This window comes from Schistosoma haematobium (assembly GCF_000699445.3).
Source record: "Schistosoma haematobium chromosome Unknown HiC_scaffold_222, whole genome shotgun sequence".
Taxonomy (NCBI): domain Eukaryota; kingdom Metazoa; phylum Platyhelminthes; class Trematoda; order Strigeidida; family Schistosomatidae; genus Schistosoma; species Schistosoma haematobium.
Genome location: NW_026137052.1, coordinates 13,434 through 39,474, shown reverse-complemented (window position 1 = coordinate 39,474; position 26,041 = coordinate 13,434). Strand labels below are relative to the sequence as shown.

The 26,041-nt window shown below is 36.6% G+C and overlaps 1 protein-coding gene across 1 annotated transcript; it reads right to left on the bottom strand.

The window, feature by feature from the left end:
* Positions 1-5,297: 5,297 nt before the first annotated feature.
* On the bottom strand, positions 5,298-6,670 carry MS3_00004711 (uncharacterized protein). The gene has a single exon (XM_051212677.1). It carries the CDS (start codon positions 6,581-6,583, stop codon positions 5,705-5,707), a length of 879 nt encoding a protein of 292 aa, XP_051064066.1. The 5' UTR covers positions 6,584-6,670; the 3' UTR covers positions 5,298-5,704.
* Positions 6,671-26,041: the final 19,371 nt, after the last annotated feature.

Genomic DNA, 26,041 nt, shown 5'->3' with positions numbered 1-26,041 from the left:
TTTTTTGCCAATAATATTAGCTCCAAAAATCACCGGCAATTATACAGCTAATTTATTTCCAAAATCTGAGTCACCACTTGTATTATTATTATTTCTTTGTTGCCAAAATCCCCGTCGCCAATTGTTATGACCTTGCGTCTCCCAATTATTTTGTTTTTGCCAAAATCCCCGTCGCCAATTGTTATGACCTTGGATGTCTTGTTTTGCTATCACGCGACCTATCGACCAATCCGAATACGACTTATACGAATCTTCACACTAGGCCAACCAATGACGTTCAACCGGTGTGGGCAGTTTAGTGTCCTTATTGGTCCTATGTCCTACGAGCCCTTCCACTTGAGTCCAGAACAAGATACCAGCTTCCGAATCAGAGCAGATCGTTTATTTCAGGCATACTTAGTTTATATATCAATCACACAGACCGCAACGTACCATAAAATAGGAAATAATATTTGTACACAAATAAGCCCAAAAAGTGGCTGTGAATGTGGGAGGCAGTAGTTAATAAACTGAACATAACTTAAGAACCGTAAATCGTACAATAATAAATTATAGGTCAAAATAAAGCTTGTCATAAGAGGAATATAAATATACATAGTGTAATTGTTGAGTAGTTATACAATAAGAATATTAGTCCATGAATAGTCCTCGGAAGTTACCTGTAACTTAATCTCCACTCGGATATAACACCTCCCCTTTTTTTTTTTGAAAATTCCAACTTTAGATTCTGATTAAAAAAAAGAATTATATGTGACTTTAAATTCCTCAACATTCTCCTCCTCCTCGAAATAATGTTGGGTCCTTATGGCTCCAAATTACAACTAGTAGGACTTTATTTAAACCATGTTTCTTGTATTGACTGGAGAATCCACTAAAAATGACTAGATGATGATGAACGACCTTTGATCTGAGTTCATTATTTTCAAATTCATTATGAATCTCGTTAGCAGATAACGAGTCATTAAGAAAGTCAACGTCTAACAGAATTAAATTAGATTTTTGGCCATCATTCGACTCAGCTGACATATTTCCCTCATTGTTATAAGAAGTTTCATCAAAATCATATGCATTATTCTGAGAATCAATATCTGGCACACTGTCATTAGAAATGGGATAAGTTGACTCAATATAAAATTCTGTCTTCCGGTGATTTTGAGTAACATCTGGTACAATTTGGTTCATCGTGTTGCTCCAGTTATTTTCTGAATACGAGTCACCATAGCTTTCTCGACTAATAGCACGTGGACCACAATTTTGTTCGAGCTGACGTTTATTTTCGCAGCTAGACAGTACCAGTAGTGTTTCATTTGATTCTGGACTCTGGGCATCATCTACAGGATCTGGCTCCTGATCATCTGGTATTGTCACAACTTCATGTGCATTTAGCACAATATTTTCTTGCTCTGAGCTGGACACGTTACCAATATTACGTTTTCCTTCTGGTATAGAGGGATTTGAATCCTGCACAGGATATGCTTCTGAAATGTCCATTACTGCACCATTATCTGCATGATACATAGATTTCTTATTTTCTGCTTGAATGCAAAGTCTGCCCAAAACTGTTACAAATAGCTGTTGTTGCAAGGCAAACATCTTCTGCTGGTGCTGTAATATTAACCGCAACTGTTCGAAAGAAATCGACATTTTTTTGCCAATAATATTAGCTCCAAAAATCACCGGCAATTATACAGCTAATTTATTTCCAAAATCTGAGTCACCACTTGTATTATTATTATTTCTTTGTTGCCAAAATCCCCGTCGCCAATTGTTATGACCTTGCGTCTCCCAATTATTTTGTTTTTGCCAAAATCCCCGTCGCCAATTGTTATGACCTTGGATGTCTTGTTTTGCTATCACGCGACCTATCGACCAATCCGAATACGACTTATACGAATCTTCACACTAGGCCAACCAATGACGTTCAACCGGTGTGGGCAGTTTAGTGTCCTTATTGGTCCTATGTCCTACGAGCCCTTCCACTTGAGTCCAGAACAAGATACCAGCTTCCGAATCAGAGCAGATCGTTTATTTCAGGCATACTTAGTTTATATATCAATCACACAGACCGCAACGTACCATAAAATAGGAAATAATATTTGTACACAAATAAGCCCAAAAAGTGGCTGTGAATGTGGGAGGCAGTAGTTAATAAACTGAACATAACTTAAGAACCGTAAATCGTACAATAATAAATTATAGGTCAAAATAAAGCTTATCATAAGAGGAATATAAATATACATAGTGTAATTGTTGAGTAGTTATACAATAAGAATATTAGTCCATGAATAGTCCTCGGAAGTTACCTGTAACTTAATCTCCACTCGGATATAACACCTCCCCTTTTTTTTTTTGAAAATTCCAACTTTAGATTCTGATTAAAAAAAAGAATTATATGTGACTTTAAATTCCTCAACATTCTCCTCCTCCTCGAAATAATGTTGGGTCCTTATGGCTCCAAATTACAACTAGTAGGACTTTATTTAAACCATGTTTCTTGTATTGACTGGAGAATCCACTAAAAATGACTAGATGATGATGAACGACCTTTGATCTGAGTTCATTATTTTCAAATTCATTATGAATCTCGTTAGCAGATAACGAGTCATTAAGAAAGTCAACGTCTAACAGAATTAAATTAGATTTTTGGCCATCATTCGACTCAGCTGACATATTTCCCTCATTGTTATAAGAAGTTTCATCAAAATCATATGCATTATTCTGAGAATCAATATCTGGCACACTGTCATTAGAAATGGGATAAGTTGACTCAATATAAAATTCTGTCTTCCGGTGATTTTGAGTAACATCTGGTACAATTTGGTTCATCGTGTTGCTCCAGTTATTTTCTGAATACGAGTCACCATAGCTTTCTCGACTAATAGCACGTGGACCACAATTTTGTTCGAGCTGACGTTTATTTTCGCAGCTAGACAGTACCAGTAGTGTTTCATTTGATTCTGGACTCTGGGCATCATCTACAGGATCTGGCTCCTGATCATCTGGTATTGTCACAACTTCATGTGCATTTAGCACAATATTTTCTTGCTCTGAGCTGGACACGTTACCAATATTACGTTTTCCTTCTGGTATAGAGGGATTTGAATCCTGCACAGGATATGCTTCTGAAATGTCCATTACTGCACCATTATCTGCATGATACATAGATTTCTTATTTTCTGCTTGAATGCAAAGTCTGCCCAAAACTGTTACAAATAGCTGTTGTTGCAAGGCAAACATCTTCTGCTGGTGCTGTAATATTAACCGCAACTGTTCGAAAGAAATCGACATTTTTTTGCCAATAATATTAGCTCCAAAAATCACCGGCAATTATACAGCTAATTTATTTCCAAAATCTGAGTCACCACTTGTCGTTATTATTATTTCTTTGTTGCCAAAATCCCCGTCGCCAATTGTTATGACCTTGCGTCTCCCAATTATTTTGTTTTTGCCAAAATCCCCGTCGCCAATTGTTATGACCTTGGATGTCTTGTTTTGCTATCACGCGACCTATCGACCAATCCGAATACGACTTATACGAATCTTCACACTAGGCCAACCAATGACGTTCAACCGGTGTGGGCAGTTTAGTGTCCTTATTGGTCCTATGTCCTACGAGCCCTTCCACTTGAGTCCAGAACAAGATACCAGCTTCCGAATCAGAGCAGATCGTTTATTTCAGGCATACTTAGTTTATATATCAATCACACAGACCGCAACGTACCATAAAATAGGAAATAATATTTGTACACAAATAAGCCCAAAAAGTGGCTGTGAATGTGGGAGGCAGTAGTTAATAAACTGAACATAACTTAAGAACCGTAAATCGTACAATAATAAATTATAGGTCAAAATAAAGCTTATCATAAGAGGAATATAAATATACATAGTGTAATTGTTGAGTAGTTATACAATAAGAATATTAGTCCATGAATAGTCCTCGGAAGTTACCTGTAACTTAATCTCCACTCGGATATAACACCTCCCCTTTTTTTTTTTTTGAAAATTCCAACTTTAGATTCTGATTAAAAAAAAGAATTATATGTGACTTTAAATTCCTCAACATTCTCCTCCTCCTCGAAATAATGTTGGGTCCTTATGGCTCCAAATTACAACTAGTAGGACTTTATTTAAACCATGTTTCTTGTATTGACTGGAGAATCCACTAAAAATGACTAGATGATGATGAACGACCTTTGATCTGAGTTCATTATTTTCAAATTCATTATGAATCTCGTTAGCAGATAACGAGTCATTAAGAAAGTCAACGTCTAACAGAATTAAATTAGATTTTTGGCCATCATTCGACTCAGCTGACATATTTCCCTCATTGTTATAAGAAGTTTCATCAAAATCATATGCATTATTCTGAGAATCAATATCTGGCACACTGTCATTAGAAATGGGATAAGTTGACTCAATATAAAATTCTGTCTTCCGGTGATTTTGAGTAACATCTGGTACAATTTGGTTCATCGTGTTGCTCCAGTTATTTTCTGAATACGAGTCACCATAGCTTTCTCGACTAATAGCACGTGGACCACAATTTTGTTCGAGCTGACGTTTATTTTCGCAGCTAGACAGTACCAGTAGTGTTTCATTTGATTCTGGACTCTGGGCATCATCTACAGGATCTGGCTCCTGATCATCTGGTATTGTCACAACTTCATGTGCATTTAGCACAATATTTTCTTGCTCTGAGCTGGACACGTTACCAATATTACGTTTTCCTTCTGGTATAGAGGGATTTGAATCCTGCACAGGATATGCTTCTGAAATGTCCATTACTGCACCATTATCTGCATGATACATAGATTTCTTATTTTCTGCTTGAATGCAAAGTCTGCCCAAAACTGTTACAAATAGCTGTTGTTGCAAGGCAAACATCTTCTGCTGGTGCTGTAATATTAACCGCAACTGTTCGAAAGAAATCGACATTATTTTTTGCCAATAATATTAGCTCCAAAAATCACCGGCAATTATACAGCTAATTTATTTCCAAAATCTGAGTCGCCACTTGTCGTATTATTATTTCTTTGTTGCCAAAATCCCCGTCGCCAATTGTTATGACCTTGCGTCTCCCAATTATTTTGTTTTTGCCAAAATCCCCGTCGCCAATTGTTATGACCTTGGATGTCTTGTTTTGCTATCACGCGACCTATCGACCAATCCGAATACGACTTATACGAATCTTCACACTAGGCCAACCAATGACGTTCAACCGGTGTGGGCAGTTTAGTGTCCTTATTGGTCCTATGTCCTACGAGCCCTTCCACTTGAGTCCAGAACAAGATACCAGCTTCCGAATCAGAGCAGATCGTTTATTTCAGGCATACTTAGTTTATATATCAATCACACAGACCGCAACGTACCATAAAATAGGAAATAATATTTGTACACAAATAAGCCCAAAAAGTGGCTGTGAATGTGGGAGGCATTAGTTAATAAACTGAACATAACTTAAGAACCGTAAATCGTACAATAATAAATTATAGGTCAAAATAAAGCTTATCATAAAAGGAATATAAATATACATAGTGTAATTGTTGAGTAGTTATACAATAAGAATATTAGTCCATGAATAGTCCTCGGAAGTTACCTGTAACTTAATCTCCACTCGGATATAACACCTCCCCCTTTTTTTTTTTGAAAATTCCAACTTTAGATTCTGATTAAAAAAAAAGAATTATATGTGACTTTAAATTCCTCAACATTCTCCTCCTCCTCGAAATAATGTTGGGTCCTTATGGCTCCAAATTACAACTAGTAGGACTTTATTTAAACCATGTTTCTTGTATTGACTGGAGAATCCACTAAAAATGACTAGATGATGATGAACGACCTTTGATCTGAGTTCATTATTTTCAAATTCATTATGAATCTCGTTAGCAGATAACGAGTCATTAAGAAAGTCAACGTCTAACAGAATTAAATTAGATTTTTGGCCATCATTCGACTCAGCTGACATATTTCCCTCATTGTTATAAGAAGTTTCATCAAAATCATATGCATTATTCTGAGAATCAATATCTGGCACACTGTCATTAGAAATGGGATAAGTTGACTCAATATAAAATTCTGTCTTCCGGTGATTTTGAGTAACATCTGGTACAATTTGGTTCATCGTGTTGCTCCAGTTATTTTCTGAATACGAGTCACCATAGCTTTCTCGACTAATAGCACGTGGACCACAATTTTGTTCGAGCTGACGTTTATTTTCGCAGCTAGACAGTACCAGTAGTGTTTCATTTGATTCTGGACTCTGGGCATCATCTACAGGATCTGGCTCCTGATCATCTGGTATTGTCACAACTTCATGTGCATTTAGCACAATATTTTCTTGCTCTGAGCTGGACACGTTACCAATATTACGTTTTCCTTCTGGTATAGAGGGATTTGAATCCTGCACAGGATATGCTTCTGAAATGTCCATTACTGCACCATTATCTGCATGATACATAGATTTCTTATTTTCTGCTTGAATGCAAAGTCTGCCCAAAACTGTTACAAATAGCTGTTGTTGCAAGGCAAACATCTTCTGCTGGTGCTGTAATATTAACCGCAACTGTTCGAAAGAAATCGACATTTTTTTGCCAATAATATTAGCTCCAAAAATCACCGGCAATTATACAGCTAATTTATTTCCAAAATCTGAGTCACCACTTGTCGTATTATTATTTCTTTGTTGCCAAAATCCCCGTCGCCAATTGTTATGACCTTGCGTCTCCCAATTATTTTGTTTTTGCCAAAATCCCCGTCGCCAATTGTTATGAACTTGGATGTCTTGTTTTGCTATCACGCGACCTATCGACCAATCCGAATACGACTTATACGAATCTTCACACTAGGCCAACCAATGACGTTCAACCGGTGTGGGCAGTTTAGTGTCCTTATTGGTCCTATGTCCTACGAGCCCTTCCACTTGAGTCCAGAACAAGATACCAGCTTCCGAATCAGAGCAGATCGTTTATTTCAGGCATACTTAGTTTATATATCAATCACACAGACCGCAACGTACCATAAAATAGGAAATAATATTTGTACACAAATAAGCCCAAAAAGTGGCTGTGAATGTGGGAGGCATTAGTTAATAAACTGAACATAACTTAAGAACCGTAAATCGTACAATAATAAATTATAGGTCAAAATAAAGCTTATCATAAAGGAATATAAATATACATAGTGTAATTGTTGAGTAGTTATACAATAAGAATATTAGTCCATGAATAGTCCTCGGAAGTTACCTGTAACTTAATCTCCACTCGGATATAACACCTCCCCTTTTTTTTTTTGAAAATTCCAACTTTAGATTCTGATTAAAAAAAGAATTATATGTGACTTTAAATTCCTCAACATTCTCCTCCTCCTCGAAATAATGTTGGGTCCTTATGGCTCCAAATTACAACTAGTAGGACTTTATTTAAACCATGTTTCTTGTATTGACTGGAGAATCCACTAAAAATGACTAGATGATGATGAACGACCTTTGATCTGAGTTCATTATTTTCAAATTCATTATGAATCTCGTTAGCAGATAACGAGTCATTAAGAAAGTCAACGTCTAACAGAATTAAATTAGATTTTTGGCCATCATTCGACTCAGCTGACATATTTCCCTCATTGTTATAAGAAGTTTCATCAAAATCATATGCATTATTCTGAGAATCAATATCTGGCACACTGTCATTAGAAATGGGATAAGTTGACTCAATATAAAATTCTGTCTTCCGGTGATTTTGAGTAACATCTGGTACAATTTGGTTCATCGTGTTGCTCCAGTTATTTTCTGAATACGAGTCACCATAGCTTTCTCGACTAATAGCACGTGGACCACAATTTTGTTCGAGCTGACGTTTATTTTCGCAGCTAGACAGTACCAGTAGTGTTTCATTTGATTCTGGACTCTGGGCATCATCTACAGGATCTGGCTCCTGATCATCTGGTATTGTCACAACTTCATGTGCATTTAGCACAATATTTTCTTGCTCTGAGCTGGACACGTTACCAATATTACGTTTTCCTTCTGGTATAGAGGGATTTGAATCCTGCACAGGATATGCTTCTGAAATGTCCATTACTGCACCATTATCTGCATGATACATAGATTTCTTATTTTCTGCTTGAATGCAAAGTCTGCCCAAAACTGTTACAAATAGCTGTTGTTGCAAGGCAAACATCTTCTGCTGGTGCTGTAATATTAACCGCAACTGTTCGAAAGAAATCGACATTTTTTTGCCAATAATATTAGCTCCAAAAATCACCGGCAATTATACAGCTAATTTATTTCCAAAATCTGAGTCACCACTTGTCGTATTATTATTTCTTTGTTGCCAAAATCCCCGTCGCCAATTGTTATGACCTTGCGTCTCCCAATTATTTTGTTTTTGCCAAAATCCCCGTCGCCAATTGTTATGACCTTGGATGTCTTGTTTTGCTATCACGCGACCTATCGACCAATCCGAATACGACTTATACGAATCTTCACACTAGGCCAACCAATGACGTTCAACCGGTGTGGGCAGTTTAGTGTCCTTATTGGTCCTATGTCCTACGAGCCCTTCCACTTGAGTCCAGAACAAGATACCAGCTTCCGAATCAGAGCAGATCGTTTATTTCAGGCATACTTAGTTTATATATCAATCACACAGACCGCAACGTACCATAAAATAGGAAATAATATTTGTACACAAATAAGCCCAAAAAGTGGCTGTGAATGTGGGAGGCATTAGTTAATAAACTGAACATAACTTAAGAACCGTAAATCGTACAATAATAAATTATAGGTCAAAATAAAGCTTATCATAAAGGAATATAAATATACATAGTGTAATTGTTGAGTAGTTATACAATAAGAATATTAGTCCATGAATAGTCCTCGGAAGTTACCTGTAACTTAATCTCCACTCGGATATAACACCTCCCCCTTTTTTTTTTGAAAATTCCAACTTTAGATTCTGATTAAAAAAAAGAATTATATGTGACTTTAAATTCCTCAACATTCTCCTCCTCCTCGAAATAATGTTGGGTCCTTATGGCTCCAAATTACAACTAGTAGGACTTTATTTAAACCATGTTTCTTGTATTGACTGGAGAATCCACTAAAAATGACTAGATGATGATGAACGACCTTTGATCTGAGTTCATTATTTTCAAATTCATTATGAATCTCGTTAGCAGATAACGAGTCATTAAGAAAGTCAACGTCTAACAGAATTAAATTAGATTTTTGGCCATCATTCGACTCAGCTGACATATTTCCCTCATTGTTATAAGAAGTTTCATCAAAATCATATGCATTATTCTGAGAATCAATATCTGGCACACTGTCATTAGAAATGGGATAAGTTGACTCAATATAAAATTCTGTCTTCCGGTGATTTTGAGTAACATCTGGTACAATTTGGTTCATCGTGTTGCTCCAGTTATTTTCTGAATACGAGTCACCATAGCTTTCTCGACTAATAGCACGTGGACCACAATTTTGTTCGAGCTGACGTTTATTTTCGCAGCTAGACAGTACCAGTAGTGTTTCATTTGATTCTGGACTCTGGGCATCATCTACAGGATCTGGCTCCTGATCATCTGGTATTGTCACAACTTCATGTGCATTTAGCACAATATTTTCTTGCTCTGAGCTGGACACGTTACCAATATTACGTTTTCCTTCTGGTATAGAGGGATTTGAATCCTGCACAGGATATGCTTCTGAAATGTCCATTACTGCACCATTATCTGCATGATACATAGATTTCTTATTTTCTGCTTGAATGCAAAGTCTGCCCAAAACTGTTACAAATAGCTGTTGTTGCAAGGCAAACATCTTCTGCTGGTGCTGTAATATTAACCGCAACTGTTCGAAAGAAATCGACATTTTTTTTGCCAATAATATTAGCTCCAAAAATCACCGGCAATTATACAGCTAATTTATTTCCAAAATCTGAGTCACCACTTGTATTATTATTATTTCTTTGTTGCCAAAATCCCCGTCGCCAATTGTTATGACCTTGCGTCTCCCAATTATTTTGTTTTTGCCAAAATCCCCGTCGCCAATTGTTATGACCTTGGATGTCTTGTTTTGCTATCACGCGACCTATCGACCAATCCGAATACGACTTATACGAATCTTCACACTAGGCCAACCAATGACGTTCAACCGGTGTGGGCAGTTTAGTGTCCTTATTGGTCCTATGTCCTACGAGCCCTTCCACTTGAGTCCAGAACAAGATACCAGCTTCCGAATCAGAGCAGATCGTTTATTTCAGGCATACTTAGTTTATATATCAATCACACAGACCGCAACGTACCATAAAATAGGAAATAATATTTGTACACAAATAAGCCCAAAAAGTGGCTGTGAATGTGGGAGGCATTAGTTAATAAACTGAACATAACTTAAGAACCGTAAATCGTACAATAATAAATTATAGGTCAAAATAAAGCTTATCATAAAGGAATATAAATATACATAGTGTAATTGTTGAGTAGTTATACAATAAGAATATTAGTCCATGAATAGTCCTCGGAAGTTACCTGTAACTTAATCTCCACTCGGATATAACACCTCCCCTTTTTTTTTTTGAAAATTCCAACTTTAGATTCTGATTAAAAAAAGAATTATATGTGACTTTAAATTCCTCAACATTCTCCTCCTCCTCGAAATAATGTTGGGTCCTTATGGCTCCAAATTACAACTAGTAGGACTTTATTTAAACCATGTTTCTTGTATTGACTGGAGAATCCACTAAAAATGACTAGATGATGATGAACGACCTTTGATCTGAGTTCATTATTTTCAAATTCATTATGAATCTCGTTAGCAGATAACGAGTCATTAAGAAAGTCAACGTCTAACAGAATTAAATTAGATTTTTGGCCATCATTCGACTCAGCTGACATATTTCCCTCATTGTTATAAGAAGTTTCATCAAAATCATATGCATTATTCTGAGAATCAATATCTGGCACACTGTCATTAGAAATGGGATAAGTTGACTCAATATAAAATTCTGTCTTCCGGTGATTTTGAGTAACATCTGGTACAATTTGGTTCATCGTGTTGCTCCAGTTATTTTCTGAATACGAGTCACCATAGCTTTCTCGACTAATAGCACGTGGACCACAATTTTGTTCGAGCTGACGTTTATTTTCGCAGCTAGACAGTACCAGTAGTGTTTCATTTGATTCTGGACTCTGGGCATCATCTACAGGATCTGGCTCCTGATCATCTGGTATTGTCACAACTTCATGTGCATTTAGCACAATATTTTCTTGCTCTGAGCTGGACACGTTACCAATATTACGTTTTCCTTCTGGTATAGAGGGATTTGAATCCTGCACAGGATATGCTTCTGAAATGTCCATTACTGCACCATTATCTGCATGATACATAGATTTCTTATTTTCTGCTTGAATGCAAAGTCTGCCCAAAACTGTTACAAATAGCTGTTGTTGCAAGGCAAACATCTTCTGCTGGTGCTGTAATATTAACCGCAACTGTTCGAAAGAAATCGACATTTTTTTGCCAATAATATTAGCTCCAAAATCACCGGCAATTATACAGCTAATTTATTTCCAAAATCTGAGTCGCCACTTGTCGTTATTATTATTTCTTTGTTGCCAAAATCCCCGTCGCCAATTGTTATGACCTTGCGTCTCCCAATTATTTTGTTTTTGCCAAAATCCCCGTCGCCAATTGTTATGACCTTGGATGTCTTGTTTTGCTATCACGCGACCTATCGACCAATCCGAATACGACTTATACGAATCTTCACACTAGGCCAACCAATGACGTTCAACCGGTGTGGGCAGTTTAGTGTCCTTATTGGTCCTATGTCCTACGAGCCCTTCCACTTGAGTCCAGAACAAGATACCAGCTTCCGAATCAGAGCAGATCGTTTATTTCAGGCATACTTAGTTTATATATCAATCACACAGACCGCAACGTACCATAAAATAGGAAATAATATTTGTACACAAATAAGCCCAAAAAGTGGCTGTGAATGTGGGAGGCATTAGTTAATAAACTGAACATAACTTAAGAACCGTAAATCGTACAATAATAAATTATAGGTCAAAATAAAGCTTATCATAAAGGAATATAAATATACATAGTGTAATTGTTGAGTAGTTATACAATAAGAATATTAGTCCATGAATAGTCCTCGGAAGTTACCTGTAACTTAATCTCCACTCGGATATAACACCTCCCCTTTTTTTTTTTGAAAATTCCAACTTTAGATTCTGATTAAAAAAAAGAATTATATGTGACTTTAAATTCCTCAACATTCTCCTCCTCCTCGAAATAATGTTGGGTCCTTATGGCTCCAAATTACAACTAGTAGGACTTTATTTAAACCATGTTTCTTGTATTGACTGGAGAATCCACTAAAAATGACTAGATGATGATGAACGACCTTTGATCTGAGTTCATTATTTTCAAATTCATTATGAATCTCGTTAGCAGATAACGAGTCATTAAGAAAGTCAACGTCTAACAGAATTAAATTAGATTTTTGGCCATCATTCGACTCAGCTGACATATTTCCCTCATTGTTATAAGAAGTTTCATCAAAATCATATGCATTATTCTGAGAATCAATATCTGGCACACTGTCATTAGAAATGGGATAAGTTGACTCAATATAAAATTCTGTCTTCCGGTGATTTTGAGTAACATCTGGTACAATTTGGTTCATCGTGTTGCTCCAGTTATTTTCTGAATACGAGTCACCATAGCTTTCTCGACTAATAGCACGTGGACCACAATTTTGTTCGAGCTGACGTTTATTTTCGCAGCTAGACAGTACCAGTAGTGTTTCATTTGATTCTGGACTCTGGGCATCATCTACAGGATCTGGCTCCTGATCATCTGGTATTGTCACAACTTCATGTGCATTTAGCACAATATTTTCTTGCTCTGAGCTGGACACGTTACCAATATTACGTTTTCCTTCTGGTATAGAGGGATTTGAATCCTGCACAGGATATGCTTCTGAAATGTCCATTACTGCACCATTATCTGCATGATACATAGATTTCTTATTTTCTGCTTGAATGCAAAGTCTGCCCAAAACTGTTACAAATAGCTGTTGTTGCAAGGCAAACATCTTCTGCTGGTGCTGTAATATTAACCGCAACTGTTCGAAAGAAATCGACATTTTTTTGCCAATAATATTAGCTCCAAAATCACCGGCAATTATACAGCTAATTTATTTCCAAAATCTGAGTCGCCACTTGTCGTATTATTATTTCTTTGTTGCCAAAATCCCCGTCGCCAATTGTTATGACCTTGCGTCTCCCAATTATTTTGTTTTTGCCAAAATCCCCGTCGCCAATTGTTATGAACTTGGATGTCTTGTTTTGCTATCACGCGACCTATCGACCAATCCGAATACGACTTATACGAATCTTCACACTAGGCCAACCAATGACGTTCAACCGGTGTGGGCAGTTTAGTGTCCTTATTGGTCCTATGTCCTACGAGCCCTTCCACTTGAGTCCAGAACAAGATACCAGCTTCCGAATCAGAGCAGATCGTTTATTTCAGGCATACTTAGTTTATATATCAATCACACAGACCGCAACGTACCATAAAATAGGAAATAATATTTGTACACAAATAAGCCCAAAAAGTGGCTGTGAATGTGGGAGGCATTAGTTAATAAACTGAACATAACTTAAGAACCGTAAATCGTACAATAATAAATTATAGGTCAAAATAAAGCTTATCATAAAAGGAATATAAATATACATAGTGTAATTGTTGAGTAGTTATACAATAAGAATATTAGTCCATGAATAGTCCTCGGAAGTTACCTGTAACTTAATCTCCACTCGGATATAACACCTCCCCTTTTTTTTTTGAAAATTCCAACTTTAGATTCTGATTAAAAAAAAGAATTATATGTGACTTTAAATTCCTCAACATTCTCCTCCTCCTCGAAATAATGTTGGGTCCTTATGGCTCCAAATTACAACTAGTAGGACTTTATTTAAACCATGTTTCTTGTATTGACTGGAGAATCCACTAAAAATGACTAGATGATGATGAACGACCTTTGATCTGAGTTCATTATTTTCAAATTCATTATGAATCTCGTTAGCAGATAACGAGTCATTAAGAAAGTCAACGTCTAACAGAATTAAATTAGATTTTTGGCCATCATTCGACTCAGCTGACATATTTCCCTCATTGTTATAAGAAGTTTCATCAAAATCATATGCATTATTCTGAGAATCAATATCTGGCACACTGTCATTAGAAATGGGATAAGTTGACTCAATATAAAATTCTGTCTTCCGGTGATTTTGAGTAACATCTGGTACAATTTGGTTCATCGTGTTGCTCCAGTTATTTTCTGAATACGAGTCACCATAGCTTTCTCGACTAATAGCACGTGGACCACAATTTTGTTCGAGCTGACGTTTATTTTCGCAGCTAGACAGTACCAGTAGTGTTTCATTTGATTCTGGACTCTGGGCATCATCTACAGGATCTGGCTCCTGATCATCTGGTATTGTCACAACTTCATGTGCATTTAGCACAATATTTTCTTGCTCTGAGCTGGACACGTTACCAATATTACGTTTTCCTTCTGGTATAGAGGGATTTGAATCCTGCACAGGATATGCTTCTGAAATGTCCATTACTGCACCATTATCTGCATGATACATAGATTTCTTATTTTCTGCTTGAATGCAAAGTCTGCCCAAAACTGTTACAAATAGCTGTTGTTGCAAGGCAAACATCTTCTGCTGGTGCTGTAATATTAACCGCAACTGTTCGAAAGAAATCGACATTATTTTTGCCAATAATATTAGCTCCAAAAATCACCGGCAATTATACAGCTAATTTATTTCCAAAATCTGAGTCGCCACTTGTCGTATTATTATTTCTTTGTTGCCAAAATCCCCGTCGCCAATTGTTATGACCTTGCGTCTCCCAATTATTTTGTTTTTGCCAAAATCCCCGTCGCCAATTGTTATGAACTTGGATGTCTTGTTTTGCTATCACGCGACCTATCGACCAATCCGAATACGACTTATACGAATCTTCACACTAGGCCAACCAATGACGTTCAACCGGTGTGGGCAGTTTAGTGTCCTTATTGGTCCTATGTCCTACGAGCCCTTCCACTTGAGTCCAGAACAAGATACCAGCTTCCGAATCAGAGCAGATCGTTTATTTCAGGCATACTTAGTTTATATATCAATCACACAGACCGCAACGTACCATAAAATAGGAAATAATATTTGTACACAAATAAGCCCAAAAAGTGGCTGTGAATGTGGGAGGCATTAGTTAATAAACTGAACATAACTTAAGAACCGTAAATCGTACAATAATAAATTATAGGTCAAAATAAAGCTTATCATAAAAGGAATATAAATATACATAGTGTAATTGTTGAGTAGTTATACAATAAGAATATTAGTCCATGAATAGTCCTCGGAAGTTACCTGTAACTTAATCTCCACTCGGATATAACACCTCCCCTTTTTTTTTTGAAAATTCCAACTTTAGATTCTGATTAAAAAAAGAATTATATGTGACTTTAAATTCCTCAACATTCTCCTCCTCCTCGAAATAATGTTGGGTCCTTATGGCTCCAAATTACAACTAGTAGGACTTTATTTAAACCATGTTTCTTGTATTGACTGGAGAATCCACTAAAAATGACTAGATGATGATGAACGACCTTTGATCTGAGTTCATTATTTTCAAATTCATTATGAATCTCGTTAGCAGATAACGAGTCATTAAGAAAGTCAACGTCTAACAGAATTAAATTAGATTTTTGGCCATCATTCGACTCAGCTGACATATTTCCCTCATTGTTATAAGAAGTTTCATCAAAATCATATGCATTATTCTGAGAATCAATATCTGGCACACTGTCATTAGAAATGGGATAAGTTGACTCAATATAAAATTCTGTCTTCCGGTGATTTTGAGTAACATCTGGTACAATTTGGTTCATCGTGTTGCTCCAGTTATTTTCTGAATACGAGTCACCATAGCTTTCTCGACTAATAGCACGTGGACCACAATTTTGTTCGAGCTGACGTTTATTTTCGCAGCTAGACAGTACCAGTAGTGTTTCATTTGATTCTGGACTCTGGGCATCATCTACAGGATCTGGCTCCTGATCATCTGGTATTGTCACAACTTCATGTGCATTTAGCACAATATTTTCTTGCTCTGAGCTGGACACGTTACCAATATTACGTTTTCCTTCTGGTATAGAGGGATTTGAATCCTGCACAGGATATGCTTCTGAAATGTCCATTACTGCACCATTATCTGCATGATACATAGATTTCTTATTTTCTGCTTGAATGCAAAGTCTGCCCAAAACTGTTACAAATAGCTGTTGTTGCAAGGCAAACATCTTCTGCTGGTGCTGTAATATTAACCGCAACTGTTCGAAAGAAATCGACATTTTTTTGCCAATAATATTAGCTCCAAAAATCACCGGCAATTATACAGCTAATTTATTTCCAAAATCTGAGTCGCCACTTGTCGTATTATTATTTCTTTGTTGCCAAAATCCCCGTCGCCAATTGTTATGACCTTGCGTCTCCCAATTATTTTGTTTTTGCCAAAATCCCCGTCGCCAATTGTTATGAACTTGGATGTCTTGTTTTGCTATCACGCGACCTATCGACCAATCCGAATACGACTTATACGAATCTTCACACTAGGCCAACCAATGACGTTCAACCGGTGTGGGCAGTTTAGTGTCCTTATTGGTCCTATGTCCTACGAGCCCTTCCACTTGAGTCCAGAACAAGATACCAGCTTCCGAATCAGAGCAGATCGTTTATTTCAGGCATACTTAGTTTATATATCAATCACACAGACCGCAACGTACCATAAAATAGGAAATAATATTTGTACACAAATAAGCCCAAAAAGTGGCTGTGAATGTGGGAGGCATTAGTTAATAAACTGAACATAACTTAAGAACCGTAAATCGTACAATAATAAATTATAGGTCAAAATAAAGCTTATCATAAAAGGAATATAAATATACATAGTGTAATTGTTGAGTAGTTATACAATAAGAATATTAGTCCATGAATAGTCCTCGGAAGTTACCTGTAACTTAATCTCCACTCGGATATAACACCTCCCCTTTTTTTTTTGAAAATTCCAACTTTAGATTCTGATTAAAAAAAGAATTATATGTGACTTTAAATTCCTCAACATTCTCCTCCTCCTCGAAATAATGTTGGGTCCTTATGGCTCCAAATTACAACTAGTAGGACTTTATTTAAACCATGTTTCTTGTATTGACTGGAGAATCCACTAAAAATGACTAGATGATGATGAACGACCTTTGATCTGAGTTCATTATTTTCAAATTCATTATGAATCTCGTTAGCAGATAACGAGTCATTAAGAAAGTCAACGTCTAACAGAATTAAATTAGATTTTTGGCCATCATTCGACTCAGCTGACATATTTCCCTCATTGTTATAAGAAGTTTCATCAAAATCATATGCATTATTCTGAGAATCAATATCTGGCACACTGTCATTAGAAATGGGATAAGTTGACTCAATATAAAATTCTGTCTTCCGGTGATTTTGAGTAACATCTGGTACAATTTGGTTCATCGTGTTGCTCCAGTTATTTTCTGAATACGAGTCACCATAGCTTTCTCGACTAATAGCACGTGGACCACAATTTTGTTCGAGCTGACGTTTATTTTCGCAGCTAGACAGTACCAGTAGTGTTTCATTTGATTCTGGACTCTGGGCATCATCTACAGGATCTGGCTCCTGATCATCTGGTATTGTCACAACTTCATGTGCATTTAGCACAATATTTTCTTGCTCTGAGCTGGACACGTTACCAATATTACGTTTTCCTTCTGGTATAGAGGGATTTGAATCCTGCACAGGATATGCTTCTGAAATGTCCATTACTGCACCATTATCTGCATGATACATAGATTTCTTATTTTCTGCTTGAATGCAAAGTCTGCCCAAAACTGTTACAAATAGCTGTTGTTGCAAGGCAAACATCTTCTGCTGGTGCTGTAATATTAACCGCAACTGTTCGAAAGAAATCGACATTTTTTTTTGCCAATAATATTAGCTCCAAAAATCACCGGCAATTATACAGCTAATTTATTTCCAAAATCTGAGTCGCCACTTGTCGTATTATTATTTCTTTGTTGCCAAAATCCCCGTCGCCAATTGTTATGACCTTGCGTCTCCCAATTATTTTGTTTTTGCCAAAATCCCCGTCGCCAATTGTTATGACCTTGCGTCTCCCAATTATTTTGTTTTTGCCAAAATCCCCGTCGCCAATTGTTATGAACTTGGATGTCTTGTTTTGCTATCACGCGACCTATCGACCAATCCGAATACGACTTATACGAATCTTCACACTAGGCCAACCAATGACGTTCAACCGGTGTGGGCAGTTTAGTGTCCTTATTGGTCCTATGTCCTACGAGCCCTTCCACTTGAGTCCAGAACAAGATACCAGCTTCCGAATCAGAGCAGATCGTTTATTTCAGGCATACTTAGTTTATATATCAATCACACAGACCGCAACGTACCATAAAATAGGAAATAATATTTGTACACAAATAAGCCCAAAAAGTGGCTGTGAATGTGGGAGGCATTAGTTAATAAACTGAACATAACTTAAGAACCGTAAATCGTACAATAATAAATTATAGGTCAAAATAAAGCTTATCATAAAAGGAATATAAATATACATAGTGTAATTGTTGAGTAGTTATACAATAAGAATATTAGTCCATGAATAGTCCTCGGAAGTTACCTGTAACTTAATCTCCACTCGGATATAACACCTCCCCTTTTTTTTTTGAAAATTCCAACTTTAGATTCTGATTAAAAAAAGAATTATATGTGACTTTAAATTCCTCAACATTCTCCTCCTCCTCGAAATAATGTTGGGTCCTTATGGCTCCAAATTACAACTAGTAGGACTTTATTTAAACCATGTTTCTTGTATTGACTGGAGAATCCACTAAAAATGACTAGATGATGATGAACGACCTTTGATCTGAGTTCATTATTTTCAAATTCATTATGAATCTCGTTAGCAGATAACGAGTCATTAAGAAAGTCAACGTCTAACAGAATTAAATTAGATTTTTGGCCATCATTCGACTCAGCTGACATATTTCCCTCATTGTTATAAGAAGTTTCATCAAAATCATATGCATTATTCTGAGAATCAATATCTGGCACACTGTCATTAGAAATGGGATAAGTTGACTCAATATAAAATTCTGTCTTCCGGTGATTTTGAGTAACATCTGGTACAATTTGGTTCATCGTGTTGCTCCAGTTATTTTCTGAATACGAGTCACCATAGCTTTCTCGACTAATAGCACGTGGACCACAATTTTGTTCGAGCTGACGTTTATTTTCGCAGCTAGACAGTACCAGTAGTGTTTCATTTGATTCTGGACTCTGGGCATCATCTACAGGATCTGGCTCCTGATCATCTGGTATTGTCACAACTTCATGTGCATTTAGCACAATATTTTCTTGCTCTGAGCTGGACACGTTACCAATATTACGTTTTCCTTCTGGTATAGAGGGATTTGAATCCTGCACAGGATATGCTTCTGAAATGTCCATTACTGCACCATTATCTGCATGATACATAGATTTCTTATTTTCTGCTTGAATGCAAAGTCTGCCCAAAACTGTTACAAATAGCTGTTGTTGCAAGGCAAACATCTTCTGCTGGTGCTGTAATATTAACCGCAACTGTTCGAAAGAAATCGACATTTTTTTGCCAATAATATTAGCTCCAAAATCACCGGCAATTATACAGCTAATTTATTTCCAAAATCTGAGTCGCCACTTGTCGTATTATTATTTCTTTGTTGCCAAAATCCCCGTCGCCAATTGTTATGACCTTGCGTCTCCCAATTATTTTGTTTTTGCCAAAATCCCCGTCGCCAATTGTTATGACCTTGCGTCTCCCAATTATTTTGTTTTTGCCAAAATCCCCGTCGCCAATTGTTATGAACTTGGATGTCTTGTTTTGCTATCACGCGACCTATCGACCAATCCGAATACGACTTATACGAATCTTCACACTAGGCCAACCAATGACGTTCAACCGGTGTGGGCAGTTTAGTGTCCTTATTGGTCCTATGTCCTACGAGCCCTTCCACTTGAGTCCAGAACAAGATACCAGCTTCCGAATCAGAGCAGATCGTTTATTTCAGGCATACTTAGTTTATATATCAATCACACAGACCGCAACGTACCATAAAATAGGAAATAATATTTGTACACAAATAAGCCCAAAAAGTGGCTGTGAATGTGGGAGGCATTAGTTAATAAACTGAACATAACTTAAGAACCGTAAATCGTACAATAATAAATTATAGGTCAAAATAAAGCTTATCATAAAAGGAATATAAATATACATAGTGTAATTGTTGAGTAGTTATACAATAAGAATATTAGTCCATGAATAGTCCTCGGAAGTTACCTGTAACTTAATCTCCACTCGGATATAACACCTCCCCTTTTTTTTTTGAAAATTCCAACTTTAGATTCTGATTAAAAAAAGAATTATATGTGACTTTAAATTCCTCAACATTCTCCTCCTCCTCGAAATAATGTTGGGTCCTTATGGCTCCAAATTACAACTAGTAGGACTTTATTTAAACCATGTTTCTTGTATTGACTGGAGAATCCACTAAAAATGACTAGATGATGATGAACGACCTTTGATCTGAGTTCATTATTTTCAAATTCATTATGAATCTCGTTAGCAGATAACGAGTCATTAAGAAAGTCAACGTCTAACAGAATTAAATTAGATTTTTGGCCATCATTCGACTCAGCTGACATATTTCCCTCATTGTTATAAGAAGTTTCATCAAAATCATATGCATTATTCTGAGAATCAATATCTGGCACACTGTCATTAGAAATGGGATAAGTTGACTCAATATAAAATTCTGTCTTCCGGTGATTTTGAGTAACATCTGGTACAATTTGGTTCATCGTGTTGCTCCAGTTATTTTCTGAATACGAGTCACCATAGCTTTCTCGACTAATAGCACGTGGACCACAATTTTGTTCGAGCTGACGTTTATTTTCGCAGCTAGACAGTACCAGTAGTGTTTCATTTGATTCTGGACTCTGGGCATCATCTACAGGATCTGGCTCCTGATCATCTGGTATTGTCACAACTTCATGTGCATTTAGCACAATATTTTCTTGCTCTGAGCTGGACACGTTACCAATATTACGTTTTCCTTCTGGTATAGAGGGATTTGAATCCTGCACAGGATATGCTTCTGAAATGTCCATTACTGCACCATTATCTGCATGATACATAGATTTCTTATTTTCTGCTTGAATGCAAAGTCTGCCCAAAACTGTTACAAATAGCTGTTGTTGCAAGGCAAACATCTTCTGCTGGTGCTGTAATATTAACCGCAACTGTTCGAAAGAAATCGACATTTTTTTGCCAATAATATTAGCTCCAAAAATCACCGGCAATTATACAGCTAATTTATTTCCAAAATCTGAGTCGCCACTTGTCGTATTATTATTTCTTTGTTGCCAAAATCCCCGTCGCCAATTGTTATGACCTTGCGTCTCCCAATTATTTTGTTTTTGCCAAAATCCCCGTCGCCAATTGTTATGACCTTGCGTCTCCCAATTATTTTGTTTTTGCCAAAATCCCCGTCGCCAATTGTTATGAACTTGGATGTCTTGTTTTGCTATCACGCGACCTATCGACCAATCCGAATACGACTTATACGAATCTTCACACTAGGCCAACCAATGACGTTCAACCGGTGTGGGCAGTTTAGTGTCCTTATTGGTCCTATGTCCTACGAGCCCTTCCACTTGAGTCCAGAACAAGATACCAGCTTCCGAATCAGAGCAGATCGTTTATTTCAGGCATACTTAGTTTATATATCAATCACACAGACCGCAACGTACCATAAAATAGGAAATAATATTTGTACACAAATAAGCCCAAAAAGTGGCTGTGAATGTGGGAGGCATTAGTTAATAAACTGAACATAACTTAAGAACCGTAAATCGTACAATAATAAATTATAGGTCAAAATAAAGCTTATCATAAAAGGAATATAAATATACATAGTGTAATTGTTGAGTAGTTATACAATAAGAATATTAGTCCATGAATAGTCCTCGGAAGTTACCTGTAACTTAATCTCCACTCGGATATAACACCTCCCCTTTTTTTTTTGAAAATTCCAACTTTAGATTCTGATTAAAAAAAGAATTATATGTGACTTTAAATTCCTCAACATTCTCCTCCTCCTCGAAATAATGTTGGGTCCTTATGGCTCCAAATTACAACTAGTAGGACTTTATTTAAACCATGTTTCTTGTATTGACTGGAGAATCCACTAAAAATGACTAGATGATGATGAACGACCTTTGATCTGAGTTCATTATTTTCAAATTCATTATGAATCTCGTTAGCAGATAACGAGTCATTAAGAAAGTCAACGTCTAACAGAATTAAATTAGATTTTTGGCCATCATTCGACTCAGCTGACATATTTCCCTCATTGTTATAAGAAGTTTCATCAAAATCATATGCATTATTCTGAGAATCAATATCTGGCACACTGTCATTAGAAATGGGATAAGTTGACTCAATATAAAATTCTGTCTTCCGGTGATTTTGAGTAACATCTGGTACAATTTGGTTCATCGTGTTGCTCCAGTTATTTTCTGAATACGAGTCACCATAGCTTTCTCGACTAATAGCACGTGGACCACAATTTTGTTCGAGCTGACGTTTATTTTCGCAGCTAGACAGTACCAGTAGTGTTTCATTTGATTCTGGACTCTGGGCATCATCTACAGGATCTGGCTCCTGATCATCTGGTATTGTCACAACTTCATGTGCATTTAGCACAATATTTTCTTGCTCTGAGCTGGACACGTTACCAATATTACGTTTTCCTTCTGGTATAGAGGGATTTGAATCCTGCACAGGATATGCTTCTGAAATGTCCATTACTGCACCATTATCTGCATGATACATAGATTTCTTATTTTCTGCTTGAATGCAAAGTCTGCCCAAAACTGTTACAAATAGCTGTTGTTGCAAGGCAAACATCTTCTGCTGGTGCTGTAATATTAACCGCAACTGTTCGAAAGAAATCGACATTTTTTTGCCAATAATATTAGCTCCAAAATCACCGGCAATTATACAGCTAATTTATTTCCAAAATCTGAGTCGCCACTTGTCGTATTATTATTTCTTTGTTGCCAAAATCCCCGTCGCCAATTGTTATGACCTTGCGTCTCCCAATTATTTTGTTTTTGCCAAAATCCCCGTCGCCAATTGTTATGACCTTGCGTCTCCCAATTATTTTGTTTTTGCCAAAATCCCCGTCGCCAATTGTTATGAACTTGGATGTCTTGTTTTGCTATCACGCGACCTATCGACCAATCCGAATACGACTTATACGAATCTTCACACTAGGCCAACCAATGACGTTCAACCGGTGTGGGCAGTTTAGTGTCCTTATTGGTCCTATGTCCTACGAGCCCTTCCACTTGAGTCCAGAACAAGATACCAGCTTCCGAATCAGAGCAGATCGTTTATTTCAGGCATACTTAGTTTATATATCAATCACACAGACCGCAACGTACCATAAAATAGGAAATAATATTTGTACACAAATAAGCCCAAAAAGTGGCTGTGAATGTGGGAGGCATTAGTTAATAAACTGAACATAACTTAAGAACCGTAAATCGTACAATAATAAATTATAGGTCAAAATAAAGCTTATCATAAAAGGAATATAAATATACATAGTGTAATTGTTGAGTAGTTATACAATAAGAATATTAGTCCATGAATAGTCCTCGGAAGTTACCTGTAACTTAATCTCCACTCGGATATAACACCTCCCCTTTTTTTTTTTTGAAAATTCCAACTTTAGATTCTGATTAAAAAAAAGAATTATATGTGACTTTAAATTCCTCAACATTCTCCTCCTCCTCGAAATAATGTTGGGTCCTTATGGCTCCAAATTACAACTAGTAGGACTTTATTTAAACCATGTTTCTTGTATTGACTGGAGAATCCACTAAAAATGACTAGATGATGATGAACGACCTTTGATCTGAGTTCATTATTTTCAAATTCATTATGAATCTCGTTAGCAGATAACGAGTCATTAAGAAAGTCAACGTCTAACAGAATTAAATTAGATTTTTGGCCATCATTCGACTCAGCTGACATATTTCCCTCATTGTTATAAGAAGTTTCATCAAAATCATATGCATTATTCTGAGAATCAATATCTGGCACACTGTCATTAGAAATGGGATAAGTTGACTCAATATAAAATTCTGTCTTCCGGTGATTTTGAGTAACATCTGGTACAATTTGGTTCATCGTGTTGCTCCAGTTATTTTCTGAATACGAGTCACCATAGCTTTCTCGACTAATAGCACGTGGACCACAATTTTGTTCGAGCTGACGTTTATTTTCGCAGCTAGACAGTACCAGTAGTGTTTCATTTGATTCTGGACTCTGGGCATCATCTACAGGATCTGGCTCCTGATCATCTGGTATTGTCACAACTTCATGTGCATTTAGCACAATATTTTCTTGCTCTGAGCTGGACACGTTACCAATATTACGTTTTCCTTCTGGTATAGAGGGATTTGAATCCTGCACAGGATATGCTTCTGAAATGTCCATTACTGCACCATTATCTGCATGATACATAGATTTCTTATTTTCTGCTTGAATGCAAAGTCTGCCCAAAACTGTTACAAATAGCTGTTGTTGCAAGGCAAACATCTTCTGCTGGTGCTGTAATATTAACCGCAACTGTTCGAAAGAAATCGACATTTTTTTTGCCAATAATATTAGCTCCAAAAATCACCGGCAATTATACAGCTAATTTATTTCCAAAATCTGAGTCGCCACTTGTCGTATTATTATTTCTTTGTTGCCAAAATCCCCGTCGCCAATTGTTATGACCTTGCGTCTCCCAATTATTTTGTTTTTGCCAAAATCCCCGTCGCCAATTGTTATGACCTTGCGTCTCCCAATTATTTTGTTTTTGCCAAAATCCCCGTCGCCAATTGTTATGAACTTGGATGTCTTGTTTTGCTATCACGCGACCTATCGACCAATCCGAATACGACTTATACGAATCTTCACACTAGGCCAACCAATGACGTTCAACCGGTGTGGGCAGTTTAGTGTCCTTATTGGTCCTATGTCCTACGAGCCCTTCCACTTGAGTCCAGAACAAGATACCAGCTTCCGAATCAGAGCAGATCGTTTATTTCAGGCATACTTAGTTTATATATCAATCACACAGACCGCAACGTACCATAAAATAGGAAATAATATTTGTACACAAATAAGCCCAAAAAGTGGCTGTGAATGTGGGAGGCATTAGTTAATAAACTGAACATAACTTAAGAACCGTAAATCGTACAATAATAAATTATAGGTCAAAATAAAGCTTATCATAAAAGGAATATAAATATACATAGTGTAATTGTTGAGTAGTTATACAATAAGAATATTAGTCCATGAATAGTCCTCGGAAGTTACCTGTAACTTAATCTCCACTCGGATATAACACCTCCCCCTTTTTTTTTTGAAAATTCCAACTTTAGATTCTGATTAAAAAAAAGAATTATATGTGACTTTAAATTCCTCAACATTCTCCTCCTCCTCGAAATAATGTTGGGTCCTTATGGCTCCAAATTACAACTAGTAGGACTTTATTTAAACCATGTTTCTTGTATTGACTGGAGAATCCACTAAAAATGACTAGATGATGATGAACGACCTTTGATCTGAGTTCATTATTTTCAAATTCATTATGAATCTCGTTAGCAGATAACGAGTCATTAAGAAAGTCAACGTCTAACAGAATTAAATTAGATTTTTGGCCATCATTCGACTCAGCTGACATATTTCCCTCATTGTTATAAGAAGTTTCATCAAAATCATATGCATTATTCTGAGAATCAATATCTGGCACACTGTCAT

Coding starts and splice junctions, on each gene's coding strand:
- MS3_00004711 (XM_051212677.1), bottom strand. CDS start 6,583: ATGTCGATTTCTTTCGAACAGTTGCGGTTAATATTACAGCACCAGCAG.